Source organism: Thunnus thynnus, chromosome 4 (genome assembly GCF_963924715.1).
Source record: "Thunnus thynnus chromosome 4, fThuThy2.1, whole genome shotgun sequence".
Classification (NCBI taxonomy): Eukaryota; Metazoa; Chordata; class Actinopteri; order Scombriformes; family Scombridae; genus Thunnus; species Thunnus thynnus.
This window is the reverse complement of record NC_089520.1, coordinates 9,152,469-9,178,470: the sequence shown is the minus strand read 5'-3', so window position 1 is coordinate 9,178,470 and position 26,002 is coordinate 9,152,469. Positions and strand designations below refer to the sequence as shown.

General features: G+C 40.7%; 2 protein-coding genes across 4 annotated transcripts; one reads left to right on the top strand and one right to left on the bottom strand.

Moving 5' to 3' along the window:
• The first annotated feature begins 599 nt into the window (after positions 1-599).
• Positions 600-15,015, top strand: atrip (ATR interacting protein). Of its 3 annotated transcripts, none has more exons than XM_067586476.1 (18): positions 600-895; positions 1,644-1,984; positions 3,841-3,923; positions 4,904-5,074; positions 5,156-5,268; positions 6,616-6,764; positions 6,975-7,070; positions 7,367-7,472; positions 7,585-7,755; positions 9,065-9,332; positions 9,645-9,698; positions 9,927-10,105; positions 11,501-11,637; positions 12,068-12,159; positions 12,748-12,834; positions 12,936-13,014; positions 13,170-13,391; positions 14,366-15,015. In XM_067586476.1, exons 2-18 carry the CDS (start codon positions 1,645-1,647, stop codon positions 14,437-14,439), a joined length of 2,421 nt encoding a protein of 806 aa, XP_067442577.1. In that variant the 5' UTR covers positions 600-895; position 1,644; the 3' UTR covers positions 14,440-15,015. The 3 variants fall into 3 exon arrangements, with proteins under 3 accessions (XP_067442577.1, XP_067442575.1, XP_067442576.1); XM_067586474.1 differs by having other exon boundaries at positions 6,972-7,070; XM_067586475.1 differs by having other exon boundaries at positions 600-914; positions 6,972-7,070.
• On the bottom strand, positions 15,016-24,648 carry trib3 (tribbles pseudokinase 3). Its single transcript, XM_067586477.1, has 4 exons — positions 24,002-24,648; positions 20,262-20,540; positions 19,493-19,785; positions 15,016-18,085 (listed from the first exon to the last, which is right to left on the bottom strand). The coding sequence occupies exons 2-4, from the start codon at positions 20,538-20,540 to the stop codon at positions 17,596-17,598; spliced, it is 1,062 nt and encodes a 353-aa protein (XP_067442578.1). The 5' UTR covers positions 24,002-24,648; the 3' UTR covers positions 15,016-17,595.
• Positions 24,649-26,002: the final 1,354 nt, after the last annotated feature.

The following is a 26,002-nucleotide window of genomic DNA, read 5'->3' as shown; positions in this document are numbered from 1 at the left end:
GTCACACCCATAATTCACATAAGGTATCATGGGGACTGGGGTAAAGGTGGATATAGGAGTTTTGTTGTTAGTGTAAGGTTGACCTGGCCAAGAAATACTCTTTATTGCATTGTTCAAAAAATCTGAAAAGATATCTGAAAATCTGAACAAATAAACCAAACTTGCATTATCTTTATGGAGAAACACCACTACAGGGAAGCGAAATATGTTTGTTTTAAGAAATGTGGGTCAACCAACCCTTTAAATTGTGTGGAGAGAGAGACACCGGTGTAGCCTATGTGCCACATGCATATGCGCAGTTTGGACATGCTCATATTCCTGTAGCTGTCATCACAATGACATTATATGATTCTGTTTTTAAGATACTCTGCCACCTTACTCACATTAATATTTTAAAGGACATCATAGTCGGCGGGAAATAAGAATTTGCAGAGTAACGTAAATAATTTTTGGAGCAGTCACGGGTAAAATGTCGAACTACTCCTTTAAAGCCCTTTTCCCCAATTGGTACAGTTTGTCCCGAAGGGGGACCCGTAGAGCAACCAGTCGAGCGCATGGGCACCTATGATTGGTCGGACTGTCAGAGCAGTGCTGTGATTGGTCAGATTATCAGCGGCACCGGAGCGGGCAGAAAAACACACTTTCATCTTCACAGTTTTAATTTCGTGTTGTTGAGTCGCTGCTCAACCGTTCAACTCATATCGCGGTTTAATAATGTGTCATTATCAGACACCGTTAACGCCGCTTTCATGAAATGTTACCTGACATTGAAATACTGTTGTGACGGAGTGAGCCTTGTTAGCTTAGCAGGCTAAGTTTCCATTGGAGTCACGGCTAGTTATTTAGCTTTAGCGCACAGCTAACAGGAGCGACATCAACAGCACCGAGAGACAAGGTAACACAGGAAACCCAGAGTACGTGACACCTATTAACTGCGTTGTTTGGAAGGTTTGGTTTGGCGATAAACAACCGACCGTCATTTTTGCCTGGACAGAGCAGTCCCACACAGCTGCTGTACCCCTTTCTCTAAACTCATAAACTTCTATCACATATGTTTCTCATTCCTGATGAACTTTTTTTCACTTCATTTCGCTTCAGTTCTATAAAAAGCAACTCTCAGAGGCTTAAAACTGTGCAGAATGCAAATGAGCACACATGCATAGCTTTGCAGAAACCAAAGTCCTTGCAAGCTTCCCTTTTTTTGACACAAATGCAGCTTTGCAACAGTGATGATTCTGTCACAACCACTTGTTTATGCAACAATAAATAAAAATTTTAACATTCTTATAGATCCTTGGGTATTGAACAGATTAATTATTTTCCTTCCATTTAGCATGAAGTCTTTGGAAACAGGCTGCATTCATGCAAATTACTGTAACGACTGATGAACTGAAGATTCTATGTTTTCTTAAAAATATTGTCTGAGATCCAAGTCATTTACACTACAGCCTAAAGGTATGACCAGCGTTGCATCAGGCTTGGTTTTTGGCTAGCTAGGGTAGATTTCCTACTCTGAGATGCTTGATTAAAAGGGGTCATGATGCTACACCAGCAACATAGTAGACCAATTGTTATTTGAAGGTTACAGGTCAGACCTGTCAGCTGGTTAAGCTCTCTGTCTCTCTCCTCTTTCTCCCCAACAGCATGAACTTTCCCCCCACAAAGCGCCTCCGAGGCCTGAACCAGGACATAGTAACGGCAGGCGCTTTCGATGACCCATTTGGAGATGATGAGGACTTCACCCAGGACGACTTGGATGAGATCGACATCATTGCCTCACAAGCAAACACATCGGCTTCTGCATCGGGGCTCGGGTCTAAACCAGGAACCAAATCGGTGGAGCACGCCCGTGGGTCAGTCTTGCCATTGTCTGCAGGACAGAGCAAACCTCAGAGCAGAGCCACAACGAATCAGAGCAGAGAGAACACCTTTGGGTTAATTGGCAAAAGAGGGAATGCTGGGATATCGAGCAGAGAGCCTCTCGGTGAGTTACTTTTTTTCTAGCCAAATTTTTTGATGTGTATATTTAAAGGCAATCTCTCTCAATCATCACTTATGACCCACTAGAAGTGTGTGGCGGTGTATGTATCTACAGAGAACCCGCTCTCTGCCTGTATTTTGTTATTTTGTTGTGTTTGTGACATTTCTGGGCGTCAACCTTTGGGCTGTGGGTGTGTAGCTCCCAGCCAATAACAGCGCAGGGTGTGAGGTCTGAACTCCATTAAAACATAGCGACCAGGTTACATCGCTCGCTGTCTCCGTCTCTCTCCTCTGCTCTCCGTCTGTCTATCTGCTTGACTGAGGGCAGGGCTGAGCTACACACACACATAGGCAGAGCAGAGAGGCCACAGCGGGCGGGATGAATCATGCACTCCAGCTGCATTCACACCAAACCACTGCAGCACCTTCCTACCGGGTTGTGCAGAGGTGTGAGTGTGTTTTTGTGCTTTAGTATGTAACTGGCGTGAAACAATCAGAAAATAACGTGTTATTTATCTGATTCACTGCTTTGTTCTTGCTACCACCGCTCCCTCTCTTCATCCAGCTAGCTTGCTCGACCACTGCTACTCTCTTTTGCGTGCGCTCTCAGCTTGCTGTAGTATCGTTGATCAAGGGAGGAGGGGCCAACTTTGAATGTGGTGTTTACGAACAACAACCAACAAATCCTGCATAGTATACTTTTAAAGGAGCAAATCTGGTGGATTTACATATTTCATCCTGCTGACTACCTGTATTATTAGCTTGATTCCCTTCCAGGCAGCCCCTGATTTCACTCCTTTTCTATGAAAATCAACCCGCAGAGAGACAATACATCACAAAAGTAAAAAATTATGTTATTGTTGTGGACTGAAGCAACAGTGAAAATAGACTGTGACAGTGGAAGTTTATTTATTCCTCCACTTGCATCATATGTACCAAGGCAGTGATTTATACACTGCTTTGGCACATGAAACACATTAAATTTTATCAGTCCAGGTCCTCAATACAAAAAACTAACTGTGAATTCCATCTCTAAAAGAACTTACAACTCTATCATGTACTCCTGTTAAAATTTCTTTATTACAACAAGAAAAGCACAGCGTTTTGGCTCTTTGTCTGGTACAGAGAGTCTGTTCCTCTGTAAGTGAAGAACCAATTTGTGTTTGAAACACACAAGTTAAATTTTAATAGGCACAGATAACAGTGTTGTGTCCTTCGGGAGACTAGACTTTAATAAAATTTGAAGCAGAAAGAAAATGAACAACAATAATTTTCTTCAGTCTCTAATAATTCTTAATGGTAATATCCATAAGAACTAATCTTATTAATAAAGTGACTTGATGAGAATGTCTTCATAAAGATAAATTACAAATGTCTGAACTTTACACCACAAACTGATGTGATGTTTTAGAGGCAACATGAGCACAGTGTAGATGAAGATCCACACCTGTACGCTCATTTGTTGAAGATGAAAATGTTTCACTTTGAATAAAAATTAGTAAGTCTTATGAATCCAAAAATGTAGAGAAAATACAGACAGAGGCTGAAAGGAGAGTTTGTAGAAAAATAAGAGAAACTGAGTAGAGTGCTTGGAAAGTTTGTTAATCAGTTTGTCTAATCAGTTGCTGTGTATCACAGTAAATGTACATACTATCAGCTGGGGAATTCAAAAGTATTGTTATTTCCGTACACTGTACCAAAATGTACTGATACGGCTCTACTCGTAAACTGTTAAAACTTGGAAGAACCACTGCAGCATCTTCTAACAAGCAGATGTCAAAGTGAAGGTATAATGATAACAGTTAATGACAGTTTTTGTGTTGAAAATGTCGACAAAGCTCTGTTGTTTTGTATGTTCAGGTAACAGGCAGCAGCAGTTTGGATCGGACAAAGACGACTCCTACGGCCTGCTGGAGGCCCAGCATGCAGAGCTCAAGAGGAAGGTGAGACTCAGTGGTTTCTCACTTTATAAAACTTTACAGAAAGTAAAGATTTATAGATTTAATCATACTGGAGGACCAGCACAGGGAACAAAACTACATAACAGTGCATTTGATGAGATTCCAGTATAATTTCTAAAATTTTATGTGACTTAAATTGTGTGTTGACCAGGACTTCAAACCACTGAGAGAAACCAGTAACAAAACAAGGAATTTCAGGAGACAGTTCATTATACATGACTGATGTTAAATTATCACTTTATATGTTAATATTACATTATAATATTCCCTTTTGAAATATTGTTCCTGATGCATTATGGTCTATTTCAATAAGGCATTTCGTTTTTAATTTTTATTCTGCTTTACGGTCCAGGGGCTACAGATGAAAAATAACCTACCGGCTAACCTCGGCTCATTTACACAAATAGAATAAGCCCCCTTAACATAAAGTTTTACATATTCTACATGTTTTGTGCTTCATTTGCACAATTTCCCAAATTTCAGTCTGACATAGTTGGTGTCATTGCAAAATTTGGTATCTTTACTATAATTTTAGATAAAGCCCTATGGGTTTCAACCAGCATAAATCTGGCTGGCTCACTGGTATGCCATTGCTTGTTAAGGGGTTTTAAATAAATAAATAACTTCACCCTTCATCTGAAAAGCCAAATTCCAGTCATCATAATGGATAAAAGTCTCAAATTTGTACATTGAAATGAAAACTTCTTAATCCGTGTCAGCTTGTAGCACAGGACAGTCTACAGATGCATTTCAGCGTGGACCAAAACAGTGTCGACATTTCATAACCAGACCTGATGGAGAGATAAACAAACCAAAAGTCTTCCCAAGCAGAGAAGATTTACTATAAGCCCGATTTGATATCAGTTTTAGGAGAAACTTGTACCAGCTGAGAACAGACGTTAGATAAAATTGTCCTGGTGTTTGTAATGTGTGGTTATGTGTTTATGTGTGTATGTTATTAGCTGAAGGAGGTGGAGGAGGAGATCGTGTTGAAGAGCGGGGAGATCCGCGTCCTGAGGGACTCTCTGAAAGCAGCTCAGCAGGAGAAAGAAGCCCAGAGACAGAACCAGATGCTGCTGGAGACACAGAAACAGAAAGAGCAGAGTGACAGGGAGAAGGAGCTCAACAAGAAGGTGAGAAGCTGGAAAACATACACACATACAGTACATATAATCTTTAGAATAACATGCTAATAATGTGTCGTTTATACACAGGTTCAGTCTCTGCAGTCGGAGCTGCAGTTTAAGGAAGCAGAGATCAATGAGATGAAGACTAAACTGCATAGTTCAGACAAAAACAAAACCGCCTCTCCTCTGCCTAGAAACAGGTCAGTCATCAACAACTAATTTGATAATCAGTTAAATGTTTAATGTCATGTATCAGCGTAAACTCCACTCATTTCTGCTCTCAGTTTCTTCTATGTGAGGATTTCTATGTTTATATCGTAAACTGAGTATCTTTGGGTTTTGGACTGCTGGTGGGACAAAACAAGTCAATTAAAGACGTGACCTTTGGACTCTGGGAAACTGGCTCTTTCATTAGTTGCAGCACTAATGATCAACTTTAATGACAGTAAACTGATTACACTAAACAGGGTCAGTCAGAAAGTCAGTTTGTGAAAATGAGGAATATTCAAGAGTGAACTCAAAAGAAGTAAAACAAGACCTAAAGAAAATATCCAGTATTTGTTGTACTTTTGTTCATCTCTCACTCATTGCAGTTTTTTGCGTTTGTTCGCCAGTGTTTACTCTGCAAATGACATATTAACATGAGATTAGAGAAGTCAGAAACACTGTTGAGGCATCATATTTCTATTTAAATAACCTAGGCATGCAAGGAAAGTTTCTTTGTATTGCACATTTCAACAACAATGCAATTCAGTGTTTTACATAAAACATAAAGGGCTGTGTTGCTATTTTCTGCATTTTGATTTTCACCATTATTTAATACTCCAAACTGCCACTATGAGAAAACTATATGTCATCATAATTTCAACTGTGTGTCTGTGACTGTGTAGTAAAACAGCAACATCACTCTCCTCAGAGTTGTCCTGCTCAAAGTCAGAGTAGGAAGCTTCATCAGATTTAGATAAAGAGTTTCTCTCTTACTGCAGCCCAATGTACACCTTCAACGCTTCAACATGTGGAGAAATCCCAAGCTTGACAGGCCTGCTGTGCTTAGTTACAGTTGCTAAGCTATTATTGGACGATTGCCATTTAGGGCAGGGGTTTAGCTAATGGTCAATTATCAAATTCCATTATATCCATTCATCAGTTGATAATAATACATCAGCCACTGGTATCGTGCCTCCCGAGGTTATACATAACCACAAATTAGAAACACTTGAACGTCTTATTTTTACAGAAATATCTGAAATTCACCTAAAACTTGGTTACTTTAAGCTGATATTATAACTGATATTAGTGATGGACAAAACCACAAACCTAAGACACAAAAATAACAACTAGATCAGCAGAGTAGCACTAGTAGGACGTCCTGGTTAGGAAATATCACAGTTTGACCCTGTCATGTCTTATCATCAAACACACACATGTAGATTTCTTGGACTTAATCCAACAAGACGTTAAAAGTTATTGGAAGTCCTTGAATGTGATGTTTGAGCCAGTTTCATTTGCTGATCTCCAACCTGATAGATTATTCTCTCTGCTCTTAGTCCTAAAGTGCCGAGTGGTCTCGCCCAGTTGCATCAAGGAAGCGGCGGCAGCAGCTCCTCCTCTCCGACAGCAAATGGTTTCATCACAAAGGAGACGTTTGGAGCCCAGGTCCCCTCCAGAACAACACCGGGGAAGACAAGGAGAGACGGTGGGTCACATGATGATGTCATGAAGGTTGTGGTGGTGAAACTGATGTGATTATTGTTTTGTTTTGAGAGTTTTTACTATTAAACTGTGTGCCTGTGTGTGTGTGTGTGTGTGTGTGTGTGTGTGTGTGTGTGTGTGTGTGTGTGTGTGTGTGTGTGTGTGTGTGTGTGTGTGTGTGTGTGTGTGTGTGTGTGTGTGTGTCTTCCAGCAGACAGATTGTCATCCAGCAGCAGATCTGGTGACAGACAGGAAGTGCTCCGTCCAGACCCCTTCCTGTCCGTCAAACCTGAACACCGGCAGCACCAAGGTTAGTCAGCCTGCAGAGCTGCTTTATGAGGGTCAATGGAAATAATGCACACTTTTATATCTAGCAGGCTATTTTAATGCTCTCCTGTCTGATTTACCCAAAAAAGTCATTAATCGGTTATAAGTTGTTCTTATTATCAGCTCTTCTGTCATTTATAAAGGACTTTCAGTCTAACAAATCATGTTTGACTGATTGATCCTCACGAGAGAAGTGATTTCTTTCATTAAATCACAGTTTTCTGTAACTTACCAGTTTGCGGTGTTGGTGTGTGTGTGTTGTTCTGTGTCGTCCTCCAGGTGGCTTCCTGCTGGGGTTGTTGCTGCAGCAGCCTCTGTCTCCCAGCAGCCTCAGCCTCTCTCACTTGCTGTCCATAAGTCTCACTGACATCCACCTGACATCCAGGTAAGTCCATCTAACTCGGATGGTAAAAGAACGTATAATACAGTCCTGTAGCAAGAGCTGAAATGTTGTAAAAGACTTAACTGATGTGTTGTGTTGTATGTTATGTTTTCAGCGGACTGTCAGCAGGTTTTCTACTCCACACTGACGCTACAGCCAATGTCAGCGGCGGTGGAGGCAGAGCTCCCGGAGCTGCTCTGAGTCCAGTCCAGAGTCTGGCTGTGACAGGACTCAACATGCTGAGTCAGAGCCGACCAGCAGCCGCAGCCAGCAGCAGAAACAACAGGTAGACTGACTGTCTGAGATACTACAGCCGCTCTGATGAAGTTTAGATATCTGCTGCTCACTGACAAATCCAGAATAACAAAACCATTACAGTTTAACAGTTTAATGGACAATAGAGCCCTCTTGTGGCCACATAATGTAACAGCAGTAGTGTTGAATGAGGTAATTACTAAAGGTTTACTGAATCGCTGTTTCCACTGATATATGAGCTCACAGTCAGTGCATAAATCCTGTACATCACTTAGAATTACTGCTTCACTGTATTTGAAATACTGTCTTCACACACTAATAACACCTCAAAAACAACAAAAGGCAACACACAAGATGATATAGACCAGTGGTTCCCACAGTGGCTGCCTTAAGAACAGACAAAGGGTGCTGCAAGATTTAGTTATTTCCATTTTTATACACTGGTAATCATTTTTCACCATATACAAAAACACCTTTGACACATGAACTACATTTTTATTTTACACATTCAATCAGAACTTAAGAAATAAACATCAATATCATTGATTAAAAGCTGCGATAAATATGCAGCTAGTGACTAGTTACTAACAAATATTAACACAACACACAGTCCTGCTCCTGTGAGATTTCCAGGTTCACAGCAGTCAGAAATAACGACTGTCTGAGCAGAGAGGCCAAGAATTGTCACTGTAAGCAGCTTAAAGAAATGATCAAACAATTCCTAAAATCAGTCTGTACAGTGAAAGCTACACAGTCGACACATGTTTGAGGAGAGGGGAAGCTAGCCGTCCCACACTGGAACGCCTTAACTGCAGATGCAGCAACATTGCTGCAATAGTTCAAGTGACCATGAGAGCATGATGTCAAGCATTTCTCTGTGCTTGTTTTTGTCTTTTAAAAACTGATATGTAAGCTAATTTTACTTATGAACAAAGCTAAAGAAATGCATTTAACCATGTAGCACACTACTTATTTTTATTCAGTTTTTTAAAGTCAATGCTAATCTTCAAATCTGCACAGCAGCCTAAAACTGAACCTCTGGAGAATTCAGAATAGACCTTTAATTATGTCACTTAAAATTGATTAGTTCATAAGTCACATGTTTTATATCGATGCTATTTGGCTCGTTGCAGTGTTGATGGAAAAAATATATTCTTCTGACAGATATCCATGGTGTTATTTATAGCTGAAGAGGTTGCACGTGTATGAAGCATGTGCTATGAAGGGGTGGCATAAATATGATAAATGCTTTTAGTGTGACTCATTATCTCATTTGGGCGACTAACATTCATGTGCGGGCAAAGTAAAACATCTAAACGTGCGTGTGTGTGTGTGTGGAGGTCGTGCCCTGGAGCCGTCCTCCTCCTCCCTCTGTTGGACCTCCATCTATCTCGGCTCATTCAGGCTCTTGACTCGCTCCACTCGACCTCTGCTGGCAGCAGTAGTTCAGACTCTGCAGGCGCCAACTCTCTCCCAGCAGGCTGTAATGCTGCTGCTGCTGCTGGACTGGGGAGACTGGAGGAGACTGGTCTGACTGGTTTCAGCGTGGAGGACACTGGCTTGGCAGCTCTGCGGCTCCTCTACCTGCTGCTGGCCAACAGTGACGAGGTGATGATGATGAACAGTAACAATACAGACACCTGTAATGACCCGACAGACATACAGAACATGAACCATAAGGGTTTTATCCTCACATATTGTGAATTTGAGCAAACTGGTTAAATAAAATAAGACTCTTATTCAGGAAAAGAGACAGTTTAAGCTGTTTTTTGGCCAATTTAACAGGATGAATAACATTTTATCTGAATGAATCTTAATGTTCAAGTCTTTGTGTACAGTTTTCAGAGCTAATTATCATCTGTTTGTTTAGTATTCTCTCAATCTGCAGTGCTGACCTTTGAACTTTTCCCTGCTCCCCAGGTGGTGGAGGCTGTATTGTCAAAAGAGAGTCAGAGCAAAGTTATAGACAACAAGGTACGGATAGAAAATCAATGAGTCCTTCATTACAGAACAGGAAGCAATATCAACTTTGTGCTTTAAAACTACATATTGTTTATGTTTTATCATAATATCATGATGAGCTTAAAATTTGTAATTTTCTGATCTTATCACTCCTGGACATTATTTTCCAATTAAATTTCCACTTGAAGAAGAACTCTGACATTTCATTGAAGTCCTCCTCTTCTCCCCTTCTTTTCTCAGACTGACCGCTCTGCCGCAGGTGTTGGTCTACACTCCCAGAATGCCTTGCTGCGGACAGTGTTGCGGCTGTGTGACGTGGGATTTTGCGACGGTGGCTCACAAAGGGAGGAGCTCGTCATCAGTGCCATGAAGATATTGTGCGTCCTGATGGAGAGGATGCCACACACACACACTGACAGGTGTGACTCATTGTACATTCAGTTAGTGCTTAGTGATATAAGAATTTGAATTTTTGTTTTTACACAATGCATAAAACATGCAGAAAGGATTACTTTTAGTTAGAAAGTAACATAAATACTGTCTGTTTTTGAGTCATGACAGTCCTGTAAACTGCTAGCTGCTGTGTAGCTAAATCTAGCTAACCAGCTGTCTGTAGATATCAGGCTTCGTATCATGTTTTGTCAAGAAAGACAATGATGAACATTAAAAGAAGCCAGTAAGAGACTGACTGTGACTGCAACTAATGATTATTGTCACCGTCCACCAGTAGTTTTCTATTTGTTTAGTCTATAAAATGTCAGTTGATGATAAATTCACAAGTTCACCACATGATACCCACAAAAGAAGAATGATTGAGTTTTTCTTAAATCTGTAAGAGCTGCAGAAAGCAGTGACCCACTCTGATTCACCCTTCTCATGACACACACACACTTTATCCTTCAATCACACTGACATATATACTGGATTACACACATACAGTATGAAGCAACCCTCACCTGGACGGAAGCCTGCTGAAGGTAGAGGAGTGGCTGAGCAGGGAGTGTACGCGCGTTTATGTCAGCGGTTACATAATACAGTTCTTGTAACTGCAGCGATTTCACTGTGGTGACGTCACAGAAAGTAAGAAATAACTGATGAAATATGAAGAAGTTGTTGGGGTTGAACTGAAGATCACTTGTAGAAGTTTCTCAATATTAAGTGCTGACTTGTTTAAAAAAAAAAAAAAAAAAAAAACATTTTGCAATAACAGATCACAGTGCACAGGGTTTCAAACTTTGAACCTGATTAGTACAGTTTGTGTCCAAAACCTCTCTCTCTCTCCCTCTTCTATGAGTCACTTCTGAACACACTGACGCACAGAGCAACTCACTTTTTCCTGTGAGAGTATCTCTAATGTCCACTGTAGATAAATGTCCATATTGTTGTGAAAAATTTAATATATGACTTCAGATCTTAACACAATATCATCAGATTCAGAACTGCTCTTCAGTGTCCGAGTTATTCAGGGATCGGTGTCTGTTACCATGGTTACAGCTAGTGCAGCATGACTTTTTATTATGTATATTTACAAATATGAATATCTGCTGCTGTGTCGTTTCTTTAAACTGTACATGTTACTTGATCGGCCTCAGTAATCCTGTAATGGTTAGGATCTGCCGTTTTTGACTATAAAACATCTGAACTAATGACGAATGTCCCTCGTTAGTTCTCAGAGATCAAAGTGATTCATCAAACAGTTTCTTCAGTCTGACAAACAGTCCAAAAAACTCAGAAACTACTGGATAATGTTTGGTTTTTACTGCAGATATCACTGAAATAACGTTCACTCTCTGGCTCTCTTTTCTCTCTCTCAGGTTGCAGTGTGTGTTGCAGGCGGTGTGTGCCTGCGTGTCAGCAGACAGCAAGTTGCAGACGGTTTCTGAGTGCGTGTCCGCTCTCATGTCCATGGCCGACCACCCGACCCTGGCTCAGCAGCTCTGCTCTCATCACGGTGAGACTCCCACCTCCGCTACGCCACTGTCACTCTAATGTATTGAAGTTATCTGTAATTTAATGGCATTTATACAGTAAGTCAGTGATTAAAGGACAGGCCAGTGGTGCCACAAGATTTATTTACAAACAGTGAAAGCTACTTTGCTTGCAGCTTTTTGTGGAGAGGGAAAGCTAGCTGTCTTACACTGGAATATCTCATTCATTTTAGCTATCAAATACCTGGAATACTTAAAGCTACTGAGAAAGCTAAATATAAATGTGAAGGTGTTTTTGTTGGAAAACTACAATATGAAGGGGTGCCATGGTTTAAAAAAAGTTTGGGAACCTCTGCACTGAGTAACCATTCTTTAATCTTCATTTTAATGTTTTATCCTCTTTGTTTCACCTTGAAAATTCACTAATTTCACTAAACTTCTGGTTTTCTTTAGACCCGTGTGTTTTCCTGAAGTTGTTCCAGTTCATCAGAAACAGACCAGTCAACCAGACAACACACACAGGCCTGATTCTGCTGGACCTGCAGGTAACACACACACACATGAAATTGTTTAAGTAAAATTATGGTGTGCAGCAGCAGCAACAGCAGCATACTGCAGGCAGCAGTGTGCTGCAAGACACAAGACAGACACACGGTGTTGTTGGCAGACTCAGCTCGTCTTTAACTGTCATTTTACGTTATGTTTTAAAAACTCACTTGGCCGTTGGAGCAGCTGATCACAGCTCAGAACATTCAGTGCAGGTGAAAAGACGTCTAGCCAAAGGAATGCACAGATGTTGGAGACAGAACTAAACTGTGTTTCAGATTATAACCTTCAGTTGAATAGATGACCATATTTTAACATGTAACAGCTTCTACTGGATCTCACTTTCATATTTGTTGGCAAAAGTCCAACATACACTACAGTGATATTGAGCAGGTTTACAGGTCAGATACCATCGCACTGAATACGGCTTTTTTACTTCTGCCGTCAGCCTAGATTAGTCTGTTAGGAACCAACCAGCCTTTTTATCGAACATGAACAAAAGGAGGCTGTTTTTTAGAACTCAGCTGTTATTTGAACAGCTACTTTCTTACTCACCAGTTACTGTCGTCGTTGTTACTGTTTTCCAGGTGGTTCGTTTGTTGAGCAGACTAATGACTCAGAGAACAGAGAGCTGGACTACCAGCCATCACAGCAGCTGTCAGTGTTATACTGAGGTAACTCACACACACACACACACACTCTGACCAAAATCTTTTAATGTAGTGACACTAAATTTTGTGTTGCACCTTTCTTCAACTCTCCTTGTCTTTCTCAGCTGGTTCAGACAGTGGTGATTATTTTCCATCGTCAGTGGTTGGATCTTTGTGATTGTCAGGAGCCGACAGACTCAACAGGTCAGTCACATTCCAGCTTTACAATCTGCTTTACGACCAGTAGCTGGAATAACGCTCATCGTTCAGTCTCTAAAAACATCAAGTTACTTACTCTCCAGGTGTGTGTGTGTGTGTGTGTGTGTGTGTCATATGATAAATGACTGTCGTTCCTCCAGGCCTGGCCCCGCCCCCACCGCAGTGCTCCACCCCCTCGTTGCCATGGTGGCGCGGTCCTGCAGCATCTCTGCTCAGAGAGTGTTTGCTGCTGCTGCACTGGCTGCTGCTGCATCACAGCAGCTTCTCGGAGAGCTGCAGGCCGCTGCTGCACATGTACGACCAGGTGATCCCCGCTGTACGAGACACTCTGAGGAAGATCCCCGAACTGAGAGAAAGCGAAGGTGCACACATACAACACGCACACACACATGCACTATGGTCTGTGTGTAAAAATTGTTTGCAATTGTACAATTTCATCTTGTGATTTTATTGCCGTCTAGGCAGAGATTGAAAAAGTATTTCATAGTCCAGGGGCATCACACCAAGTGGCATGTCGAACCAGCCAGCAGTCAGCGGATGTAAAGACTTTTTCAGTCCTCCTGTTAACTCTCTGTTGTTGGATACAGCTGTAAACTGTTGCAGCAGCCCTGCAAGTTCAAGTGTGGCTTAGTTTGAAAGTAGTGTTGGAATTGCACCATAATTCAGTGTAATTAGTCGATATACAGTATATGACAGTATATAACCTTTCAGAAAGAGAGGCAGAGCTGTGGCTCCTCATCTTTTAATGATAATCATTTTTCAAACAGTCTTCTTTAATATAACTCTCTTATATCAACAGTTCTGGGCTGAGTCCAGCAGATCAATATCTAACTTTAAATTAACTTCAACTTGATGCAGACCCTCCTGGGTAAAACACATCCAGTTGGTGATTATCAAACTTCAGCCTTTTGTTTGATGACCGTGAAGCAGTCGTACGCTGTGATCAATCAATCACTGTCACCTCAGCTAAATCAGACAAATCCTGACTTGAATCATCCAGTGATCATTTTAGTTGCTAGATGACGGTGTATGTGTGATGCCACTTCTACACTAGAGATACACTGAAACTTTCTCTCCTAATAGATTCTGGCAGCTAAACTCCAAATCAGCTAGTTCTGGGTAACTTATACCACTATTGTCTTTTAACCAAATTTAAAATCTGTAAACCTCACTGCACTGGATAACATGAGCGATGCTGTGGCGCTAAAGACTGAGTCAGCAATTGACGCCTTACTTGGACTGTTCAGGTGTCTGCATACTTTTGGCCATATAATGTCACATCACGCAAGAGTCTCAAATTAAGCATGTTCTTCACTTCCTGTTTCCTGTCTATCAGAGCTGGCGTTGGAGGAGATCTGCCGCTCGGAGGGTGACGACACCGATGACATGGACACTGATACTGGCTCCTGATTGGCTGCAGCCACTGAGGGACAGTTTACTAACTGTTGATGTGATATTTCAGACTGTGACAAAGACTAAAAACAGAAACTCTGTTGAATTTTTCTGTGATAAAGTGGACGTTGGAGAGAAATTTAAGGATTAGAGACAAGTCAGCATCTGACTGAAGTGATGGAACGACTCTGGAGGGATTTAACTATTAAACATGAGAAAAACTGCTGCTGTCAGTGTTCATGTTCACCTGCTGTATATTCAACAGTCAGAACTGCTGTTTCTTCTCTCTGTAGTTTAGACTTTGATTTCATTTTTAAGGGAGATACACCGGCTGCAAGGGTTTGGTATCGTCCCACAATTATCAATGTCTTTACTTAGAATTTAAAACCATTTAATTGAAACTGAAGGGAGATGTCTTTAGATCAAGTTGGCAATACAGTAAACTAAATATGATAGAGACACACATATGAATGAAGGAAAGTTAAGTTGACTGTTGGTGATGGAGGTTCAGAAACACTGTAAGAATGAACACAAATAATAAAATATGTCCTTAATAATAAAAATAACAAATAAAAAACCAGTTCGGGATCAGAACAGTTTGTGAAACATCTTTATTTATTCTGCAGCTGTAACTGAGGTCACACATTCAGAAGAAGGCGTCCTACTGGCTGACTCCAGATCTGTTTGGTAGTGATTGGTCAGCCTCAATCAGAGGGGAACACAAGATAAGTGTCAGGAATCATTTTTAGTCCAGTTATCTCAAGATTACAACTTCATAATCTTCTTATTATAATACAACACATGGTGCATGTATCAGATCCTTTATCCTGTTATCCTGAAATTTAATTACACTGTTATGTTGACACATCAGAAACAGTTTTCCCATGATCACAAATGAATTATGCTGTTATTTTTGGATGACGGTTGTTCCGAGCCATGTTTGTCATGTCAGTCCTCTAGGTCTTGAGAACAAGATGTCCCAGAAGGCCTGCATGTAACTGTGATGACCGTGTTTGTTATTCAGTGTTGTCATGTCACAGGAAAACTATATGTTGTTTTTTATGATAAGTTATCATTGTCACTACAAAAACCTAATTGAGAGGATATAAGTAAATTAAGTTTTAATCTTGAGATAACAAGGCTTGAAAAATATTTTTAGCCATCATGGGATCTTTGGGCTTCCTTTCAGGGTTTAAGTGGACTCACCAGAAGAAGATGGATGATTTTATTGTCACACTGAAGTTTGTTACTGTTGGCCAGTTTGTGCTGAATCACAGTACAGACTGTTCAGTAAATGTTGTGTAATTTATATTTGTTTCTCGTTTTGTTTGAATCCATCCTTCTCTTATAATCCTAGGGAGGAACCAGAAAGTGTAAACTCTGAGAGAAAGAAGGTAGCTGTGTAACCAAATCCATACTACATACTCATCATCATTGTAGACAGTCTCAGCAATAAGTATAAAAAAAATCAACATATTTTACCATTTTATACTAACAGGAAATGATGCAATATGTGCAACCTCAGATGTTAGTCATACTGCAACTTTGGAAAGTTACTGCTTATTAAACTTCACAAATGGATATTAAGATGTTCACAGTGCATTTCTCCTGCAGTGAAATTCAGTCGGTGCTCTGACTTTTAAAAAGAAAAAGGCAGTTTATGCTCTCCAGAACAAAAACAAAACAATCACCTAATGTATTGGTCTTTTAGATTAATTCATTTACAATCAATAGGCTGACAGGCTATTGATTGTAAATGACAAAGTGTGACTTTGTTCTGGAGAACATAGATGTTTTTCCTAAGATTTCATACTGGAGTTGTCTCAACACCACCCAAAATTTATTTTAATTTTTTTCCACCATTTCTTTGTGCATTGCATTTTGGGAGAATCGTTTCCATAAACAACACATTCAACAATCGACTATTTAGTATGCTTTCTATCTGGTTTACTTCATTTCTTCCACTTTTCCTCTCGCTATATACTCAAAACCTGCTCAGAAGTTGTATGTAGTATGGATGTTCGGCTCTGTCTCCTTCAAAGTCCACATTTTAAAACCAACGCCGTGTTCAGGCCACAAATGATCATGTAACCAGGTTTTAATTCTCAGGTGTGTGTTGAAGTGGAGCAATAAATAAGAAATAGCCCCTGTAGGTTGTTAATAATAAATGTGAATATTAAGCCCACTGTTTGTTCTTGTCATCATCCTGGACGTGTTCTTCATCACTACTGTACTGTACACAGAGGCTGTGACGCTCAGTTACACACATCTGGACACACCGATGGAAGCTAGATTGATTTATTAATCGTTAAACTGCTACTGAACACACCATTAGCTCTGGTTTCTGTCAGTTACTGGTGACTCTGTTATGAATCCTCCTCAGGAGGAGCAGGCCTCAAGGTGCGGTCAGACCAGATTTGGTGCCCCGTTTATTTCCCTGAGGAACAGGGCAAGACGTATTCACTTTCAGTTGTAAATTAGCATTGCCTCATTTGCTCCCGTCATAGTTTAATCAGTTTGAACTCAAAGGTTCTCTAATGCCAGTTTATGAGGAAGGGCGCGACTGACCTCTCATTCAGGAAACACTGAATGTTTATAGTCTTGTTTTTAGAGCTTCAGGGGAAATAATGAAAGCATCAGAGAAGGTGGATCTCCTTCCTGACACGCGTGACGGTAAAAAGTAAAACTGTTGATAAGAAGCTGCATAATTTACAACTTTTGCTGTCATTAGCCATGTTATTATGTTGTTGCCGCAGCGCGTGAGTAGATTTCACGTGGCGAAATCTGGTCTGACTGCACCTTCAGTCCACTGGAGGATTCACCTTCATATGCAGGACTTGAACTGAGCCACAGCTGCAGAGAGTTGAAGGCACCTGAGGGTCAAGTAATCCAGGATCAGACTATCTCTTTAGTCTGTGTGTGTGTGTGTGTGTGTTCTTGTATGTCTATCTTTGTGAGGACCAACTTGAGTTTTTGACTGTGGGAGTTAGGTCCTTTTCTTTTCTGAGGGCTTACTGAGGGTTCAGAGTTGGTTTTCAGTTTTAAGTAATAATCAAGTTTAGGTTAAGTGGTGTTAGTGTAATTAAATTGTGATGGTTAAGTTTAGTGTTGGGGGCTTGGGGATGCGTTATATCAACGATGGTCCTCACAAGTATAGAAGTACAAACGTGTATGTTAGTGTTTTTCAGTCCATGTTGGCACCACCTGGTCATCGTCCTCGTGTTTGTTCTGTAGTGTTTTGTGCGAGCCGTGATGCGTCGTGTGTGTGTTGTGACGTGGCATGCAGGGATTGGTCAGCCACGGGTGCATCAGCAGCTCAGACGCCTCCAGTCTCTCTGCAGGCGACTTCCTCAGCATGCAGCCAATCAGACACTTTGCCTGAGGTGACAACCAGCCAGGCAGGCTGAAGGCCCCGTGGCGGATCTTGGCGAACAGCGCGGCGGGCTTTGTGTCCTGGAATGGGTATCGTCCAATCAGCATTGTGTAAAGGGACACGCCCAGGCTCCAGATGTCTGCAGCACGCCCTGAGTATGATGCATTCCCATTGGCCAGCAGCTCGGGCCCGACGTAGGCAGGGCAGCCGTGTCTGTCTGTGAGAGAGTCGTCGCCATGGTCACCATGCAGGAGGACACAGTCGTCGAGGCCGAGCAGAGCGAGACGAGTCCTGCAGGAAGGAAACCACACTGGTCAGATTTCAGTTCAACTGAAGCAGCGGTATCACTAGTACTAGTGACAAAATCAGTACAGTACTTGTAGTTCTAGTGATAGTAGTAGAGGTATTAGACTAGTAATACTGGAAATACAACAGGTCAAATTGGTTGTATTTTTATTTATCTATACCACTGATACTGCAAACTGATATAAGCTGTATTATTAGTATTTGCTTTACATATGAGAAGCACCATATCATAAATGAGGCTGCGACTGTCAATTTTTCTATTGTGTTTGACAGCAATATTGTTTTAAAGGATGGAAACGTGGACATTTTAGTCCAATCCTTTAACACTCACTGCTCTGCGGTGTTGGAACTTTAACTTTATCGGCCACTGCATAGTCAATATTATAAACCGCTCTCTTCTATCAGGGTGTTACTTAAAGCAGACTATTGTTCAACCTTTGTTGAAGAACCAAACCTGGACCCCTCCCTGCCAGAGAACTATAGGCCCATTTCAAAACCAACTTGTTCAAATACTGGAATTGCACAGAGTGTTTGACAATATTTTAGTCTGGTTTCCGTTAACAGCGCTCCACTGAAACAGCTCTCCTTAAGGTCTCAAATGATATTTTAATGGCTGCAGATGCCGGAGATTGTTCAGTACACAGAATTCACATACTGTGGACCACCACATTCTAATCCACAGGCTAAATCACCTAGTGGGCATTCTCAGACTGCTTTGGAGTGGTTCTCCTCCTATCTCACCGATAGGTCTTTGTCAGTCTCTGTAGGTGAATTTTTGTCGGACACTGCCCCTTAGCTTTGGAATAGTCTCCCAGTAAGTTTGAGGTCCTTGGACACTGTGGGCTCTTTTAAAAAGCAGCTAAAAACCCATCTGATCAGACAGGCATTTAGGTAGCATGTGGTATTTTATGTTTTAATCTGTCTCTTATGTCTGTTCCTCTTGTATGTTTTATCTGGTGTCTTTGTTTTATTTATTTGATTCGATTTGATTGTATTTCTTTGACTGCAAAGCACTTTGTGACTGGTGTCTGTGAAAGGTGCTATATAAATACACTTTGCTTGCTTGCTGTTTTCAGGGGTATTAATAGTGTCAGCTGTACTATCAGTTTTCTCAGTAGTAGTATTATCAGTATCAGTAGGTCTTTTTTAGCTGCATCATTAGTATTTTCAGCAGGATCAGTGGTATTTTTAGCAATGTCATTGTTATCAGTACTGTAGTATTTATCACAGTAGCAGCAGTGTTATTATAGTGTTTTAATTGATATCAGTATTAATTATTGTAGTATTATCAGCAGAACCTGTCAGTCTCACCTATTCTGAACCTGCAGCACTTTACTTTATAATTAGTATTTCTGCAGTATTAGTATTATTATCGGCATCTGTCCGCCTCACCTGTATCTGTCAGTGAAGACGAATCTGCGGAGCTTCAGGTCTCGCAGGACAACTCCATGGTGATGGCAGTGTGCCACGGCATTCAGCATTTGAGCGAACAGAAGCCCCACCTCCTCTTCGCCCAGACGCTTCCTGCTACGGACGTAAGCATGCATGTCGCCATGGTGACCAGGCAGGAAGACATACACGCTGTCCTGGCCAATCACCACGTCCAGCAGGCCACAGATGTTATCATGGTGACCGAGCCGGGCATAGGCAGCCAACCTCTCCTGGTAACCACGTAGTGGCAGTACCTGTAACCATGACAACCAAGAGCAATGGTTCGTAACATGGTAACAGTTGTTACAGTTTTAAAGTGCAAGTGTGTGTTTTTCTGCAATTTCATGAGTATTTTCATCAGTATTACTAGCTGTATCAGCAGTAGTAGTATTAGTATTTTTTGTAGTATCTGTAATATTACTTAGAATTCATGTAGAATTAGCAGTATATTTTGCAGGAATAAGCTGTATTAGTATTTTCAATATTATCAGTTGTATTTTTTCCCAGTATCAATAGTATATTTTGCAGTATCACAAGTATTTTCAGCAGTATCTGTAATATTACTGGCAGTGTTTTCAGCAGTAGTAGCATTATTGCAAGCATTATCAGCAGTAGTATTAATATTTTGAGCATTATCTGCAGTATTACTGGAAGTATTAGAAGTATTTTTGCAGTATCAACAGTATCATTAGTATTGGTTGCTCTGTGTGTGTGTTTGTGTGTGTGTTACCTGGCAGGTGTACTGCTGCTGTGTGTGCGTGTGCACGGCCCTGTAGGTCTCCTCCCCCTCACAGCGTTCAAAGAGGAAGTACGGTCCGACTCTGAACTGGGATTGGCTCTGGCTGGACTTGGGGGTAGGGCTGCTGGGCCTGAGGCATGGTGATAGGCTGGTGGTGGGAGGGGGCGGAGCCAGACAAGCTCTTTTACATTTCGGTAAGTTGTCCTGGGGTTCGTCCAATAGTCTCTTCAGACACAGCTGAGACCTGGCTGTTGCCACACCCATATTCATCTGTGGTTGGAGGAGAAAAATGACATCATCAGGTTAATTAATATTTACAGCTTTATTGTTACTGTGAAGCAGCCGCTGGAGGTGTTTAAACAGGAAATGATGTAAGACTGGATCAAAGCTGCAGAACATGATCTCTCAGTTAAGACAGTGCCTGGTGAAAACTAACAGAAGTGTTTTTTCTTGCACACAACTGTTTTTCAATTATTTTTAGTAAGAATATTTGAAGTAACTTAGGAGACAAAAACTAAAATGCAGTAATTCTGACGCGCAATACAACTGACAACATGCTGATAGGGATCACTTAAGAGGATATTCAGAGGAGATGGTCAGCCAGCACAAGCATCTGTGTGCGAAATGCTGCTGCTTCCATGATGAGAACAGTGGTGATGAGATCTGCATCCAACCAAACTTCACCCAGAAGATCACCTGTCAGTACGCTGCATTCAACAAGATGTGATGGATGTTGCAACACTAGAATGATGGGATGATTGTTTCAATCTGCTGATTATTACAACGGAAGATGGACTGAGACAGTTTCAGCTGCACAAACCCCTAACCAAAACAGTAATTAAAGAGGCACTCAAGAGGTGTTACAGAGTTTCGCAGGACTCACAAGAGACGGTGAGAGACGATTTAAAACACAACTTGGCAAGATGTTTGTGGAAGGGAACTGGACGCCTTGTACTTAACCAGATTATGTTTCTGGGTCTTGGACAAAATGTATGAACCTATTTCTGGGGCGATGAAATCATCCATATACACAGAGGAAGACCAATAGTAGGTGCACAATAATGGACCTTACACAAGTCTGCTGAATGGTATTGTTGCTGGTTGTCTTAAATCTTTCTATACTACCAACACTGAGAGTCTACAACCATGCATAGCAGGTCTGTGAGGCTGTGCTGACGCAGCCAGTATGCTTCAACAGAAGTGCTTCTCGGATAGTTGACCGACAGAAACCCCCAGACCAACTCTTTCATTCATGTTCCGTGCAACACTATGAATGACTTCCAGGAGACCGTCTGAAAATTTGCGTTGTTATTACCATATTTAAACAATTGTTGCTTCTCGCCCCTCTCTGTGATGGTCAACTTTTGACACCTCCTTCAAGTTTGGCCATTTGGAACAGCTATCAACACTCTTACCCACCAGGTGATGGGACGATACCTTGGAAGATACATTGTACAAACTGGTTCTTTTCAAGTATAATCTGGCCCATAAGGACAGTGGTGCTTTGTGCTAAATGCTAATGTATGGATTGTTAAAGTTGGAGTGCAAGCCTTTTGTCTCCCTCTTCTGGCAGTGAGAGTAATTACAAAAACACTGTTGACACGTGCGTAGATCATAGGCTCGTAGTCTATCGTTGTAGCCTACTCTGTTGCTACTGTTGCAGCTGTAAAATGGTGGATAAATTGTTTTGAGCATCACACAACCCCCGCGAAATGACTCGTTTCACAATCAGAATTTGATCCATTCAGTCCAATAACTTTTAGAAAGTCTAGAAGAGTCACACAATTAAATTATTTTATCCCCATTCAAGTTAGCAGAGAGCTAACTCGGCCGGCAGAAGTCTCTGGTGCATATGCTCTGCCCATAGAGTGTAGTATGTATACTGTGAAATACAGAGAGATTAACCAGCATTTCTGTGAACTCGTTTGGCAAGAGCTTGAATGTAACAGACGTTCATTTATATGTAAAAGTTCCAAACTGCAGGTTTAAGTACAGGAACTTCAATATGTTTTACATGTGTAGTGGTTATAGTTTGATTTATGTCAAGAATGGTTCCAGTAGAGACTCTCGCCTGTTATGTGAGTTGCTTGGTGTGTTAAGGTAAGAGACTTCTAACCTCATGGCAGAGCAGTTTAATTTCTACACTGCGGCGCCCTCTGTTGGTGACATCACAGCCGAGCCCCCTCCCCTCATTAAACGCTCTTCAGTAATATTTTCACATACAGTAAGCAGAGCTGTATTAGTATATTTAACTGTGTTCTGTGTCTCTGCTCCTCACATATTACACTGTTAACGTGTCTATAGGCTTCATGATGCAACTTCCTGTAAGCTGACAGACGCTTCAGCTTTCAGATCATTGCATCAGAGCACAACAGTTTATAGTTTAAACAGGCTTTAAATACAGTCAACACCTACCTCACACACACACACATACACACATACACACACAGTGAGTGATATTTATGTTTTTTTAGAGCCTGCAGTCACTGTGGTGACGCTGTGTGGAAACCTGCTGTTGGCCAATGTTGCTTTCACTCTGGTGAAACACCCTGAGTCACAGCGTCACCACAGTAACATCATCCCCTGACACACACTCACGGTGAATATGTGCTGTTTGATGTCTCATCTCTGCAGATCTGTGGAGGATTTCTCCATCACTTTCTATTTGAGTGCAGTTTCACAATCAAACAATTGACAACTAAGAAACTAACTAGTTTCTCCTGGACTCTGCTGGACTTCGTCAGACTCTGAAAACCAGATGCTGAACTCTATTTGACTGTACTGAACATCTGTTCAGGCCTAAGGAGAACATCTGCACTCACACTGTAATCTTTACATGCTCACCTGAAACCTCACAAGGACTGAGACTAACAATATTTTCATTATTAATTAATTACACAATTATTTTTGAATTACTTAATTAATCTCGGTCTCAAATGCTTCATCGGAAGATGGAGTTTGTTTAATCATTGTTGAGTTGTCTGCGTTAAAATAAAGGTTATGCATAAAAGTTTATTCATGATCTTTAAAATTAAAGTTTGAGGGAAAAAAATCCCAGCTCAGTGTCCTCTTACTAGCTTTTTCCAGGGCTTTCAACTTAACCACATGGTCTTCATCAAATCAGATCAAATTCTAAAATCAAAAAGTCCTAAAAGCTAAAACCATAAAGACTGCTGAGCTCACATGTCAATGAATCCATCAGAAATGACAACTGAGCAAATTCCATCCACTGATGAAGGCCATGTGATGCAGATGAAAGCACCCCAAAAAAAAGCTAGCAAGCTGTCAAACTACTTCCAAGATCAAGAATGAACTTCTTTCTGAACTGTATTAAAGTTTCATAAACTCTACACAGGAGGGTTCAGTAGAAGCTGCTGGACTCTACTAGACCAGCTGCTGCTCTCAGGCAGAGGTGGTGAGTAACTAAGTACTGTAATTAAGTACAAGTTTGAGGTATTTGTACTTTACTTAAGTATCTCCATTTACATTTTCTGCTACTTTATTCATCTTCACTACATTCTACATTTAATCTGACAGCTGTAGTTACTTGTTACTTTGCAGATAAAGATTTTTCATACAAAACCTGCATAATGAACACTTTATTTGCATTTAGCTGATAATACTTTAATACTGTACTTTTACTTTCACTTGTAGTTGAGCGTTTTTATATTGTGTTATTCCTACTTTTACTGAAATAAAGGATCTGAGTTCAGTTTAAGGTGTTTTCTTACCTTGTGCTCCTAAGACAGACAGACCGCTCCGCACTGCAGGTAAACAGAAAACCAGTAGATCCAGTAGAATCAGTAGAAACCCAGTAGAGTCAGTGTGGAGCTGATGGTCTGTCTGTCTATGTAGTAGAAGTTGCTGAAGGCATAAAAACGTTTCTTTTTTTTTTTTTTTTTTTTTTTTAAAGTTGAACTCAAACTAGAGGCAGCAGCTCTGATACTGGGATAACTGGAGCTGCCTGTCCGGTGATGACGTCTTCTTCTTCTTCTTCTTCTTCTCTTCTCGGTTGCGCAATTAACCGACCCGTCAGTCAGCTGTTAGTTAGTTAGTTAGTTAGTTGTTGAGAATCTTCTGTACAGTCTGAATAAAATTAAACTGTGTCGATGAAAAGCAGCACAAAAGACAAACCGAAACTGTTGATTAAAAGATAAACATGAAACTTGTTTTTTTGTATCCGGAGCTGAAGTGAACAAAGCACACAGAGTCCTCCTGTCTGTCCGGGTGTTTGAGTTTTGAATGGATTTAGTCTCCGTGTCTCGGTGTGTTTGTATCCAGACTGACCCTCAGGACTCCGGACTCCTCTGGCCCTGTTCGTCTTCAGGACTTTCAGCTGGACTGACTCCGGGTGTGTTTGGTTTCGTTGTTGTTTCCTCCCGCGGTGTCGTCATCCGGTGAGGGGCGGAGCCTCGATGTTGCAATCCTGAGCCGATCAGTCGTCAGAAAACTGACACGTGACTAAATGGAGCAGAGCAGCACATGCATCATATACAGTATGTTATATAAGTGTTTTAACAGTGGTGGAAGAAGTATTCAGATCATTTATTTAAATAAAAGTGCCATTACAACAATGTAAAATACTCCATTACAAGTAAAATCTCTGCATGAAAAATCCTACTTAAGTAAAAGTACATAAGTATTATCAGCTTCATGTAGTTAAAGTATTGCAGTAAAAGTAGTGGTTTGGTCCCCCTGACTGATATATTATTATATATGAAATCATTAATTATTAATACTGATGCATCAGTGTTAGAGCAGCATGTTACTGTTGTAGCTGCTGGAGGTGGAGCTAGTTTCAACTACTTTATATACTGTTAGCTAGTTTAGTCCAGTGGTTCCCAAACTAGTGGTCGGGCCCCTCCAAAGGGTCACCAGATAAATCTGAGGGGTTATGAGATGATTAATGGGAGAGAGGAAAAAACAAAGTTATAATTCACAAATCTCTTTTCAGTTCTTGGACTTTTTCTCTAATCTTTGATTTTTGGTGAAATATTGCATCATTTGAACATGTATTGACACGAAACCATGTGAGAAGTTTAGAGTGAAAAATCACTATTTGGCGGAGCTGTTAACAACTCAGACATCTGAAATGTGACCCGACTACACACCTTTTGTAAGACGTCAAGAGCCAACAAGGTTGGAAATCACCTGTCTCATCTTAAACAATATGTTGTATTTTAAAAGCTTGTTATTTTATCCATTGTGTCAAATCTTCATCTGAAAAGTAACTAAAGCTGTCAGATAAATGTAGTGTAGCATAAAATGGAAATAGTCAAGTAAAGTACAAGTATCTCAAAATTGTACTTAAATACAGAACTTGAGTAAAAGTATTTGGTAAGTTTCCACCACTGTTTTTTAAATGTTCTTTATTGAATGATACATTTACACAACGCCATCACAAATGATTTGACAACTTCCTTATTATGAGAATTAAAAATAGCACCAGTGTCAACAGTCATATAACTTGTGTAAGCAGGAAGAGAGAGACATTTTATCAACTGTAACACCTTTCCGTTGTATCATCTTGTTTGTCCATGTATTTGTTTTTACAGAGGACAAACAAAAATAGGCCTGAGGGATAAACTGAACAAAAGAAAATGTGGCAAAGCATTTTATAAGAAGGCACAAGACAGCAATGATTGTTAATTAAGAACTGAGGATTCGTAATGGATAAAACCATCTGTTGGTAACACTTAACTTTAGGTCCCCCTGTTTGATATTATAATCAG

Bases quoted from the DNA above. Each gene is read 5' to 3' on its own strand.
- atrip (XM_067586474.1), top strand. From the start codon at position 1,645: ATGAACTTTCCCCCCACAAAGCGCCTCCGAGGCCTGAACCAGGACATA. The intron at 7,473-7,584 runs GTAAGTCCATCT...TTATGTTTTCAG, and splicing joins GACATCCACCTGACATCCAG to CGGACTGTCAGCAGGTTTTC. The intron at 12,160-12,747 runs GTAACACACACA...ACTGTTTTCCAG, and splicing joins TGATTCTGCTGGACCTGCAG to GTGGTTCGTTTGTTGAGCAG.
- trib3 (XM_067586477.1), bottom strand. From the start codon at position 20,540: ATGAATATGGGTGTGGCAACAGCCAGGTCTCAGCTGTGTCTGAAGAGA. The intron at 19,786-20,261 runs GTAACACACACA...TCATGGTTACAG, and splicing joins AGCAGCAGTACACCTGCCAG to GTACTGCCACTACGTGGTTA. The intron at 18,086-19,492 runs GTGAGGCGGACA...TCCTTCCTGCAG, and splicing joins GTCTTCACTGACAGATACAG to GACTCGTCTCGCTCTGCTCG.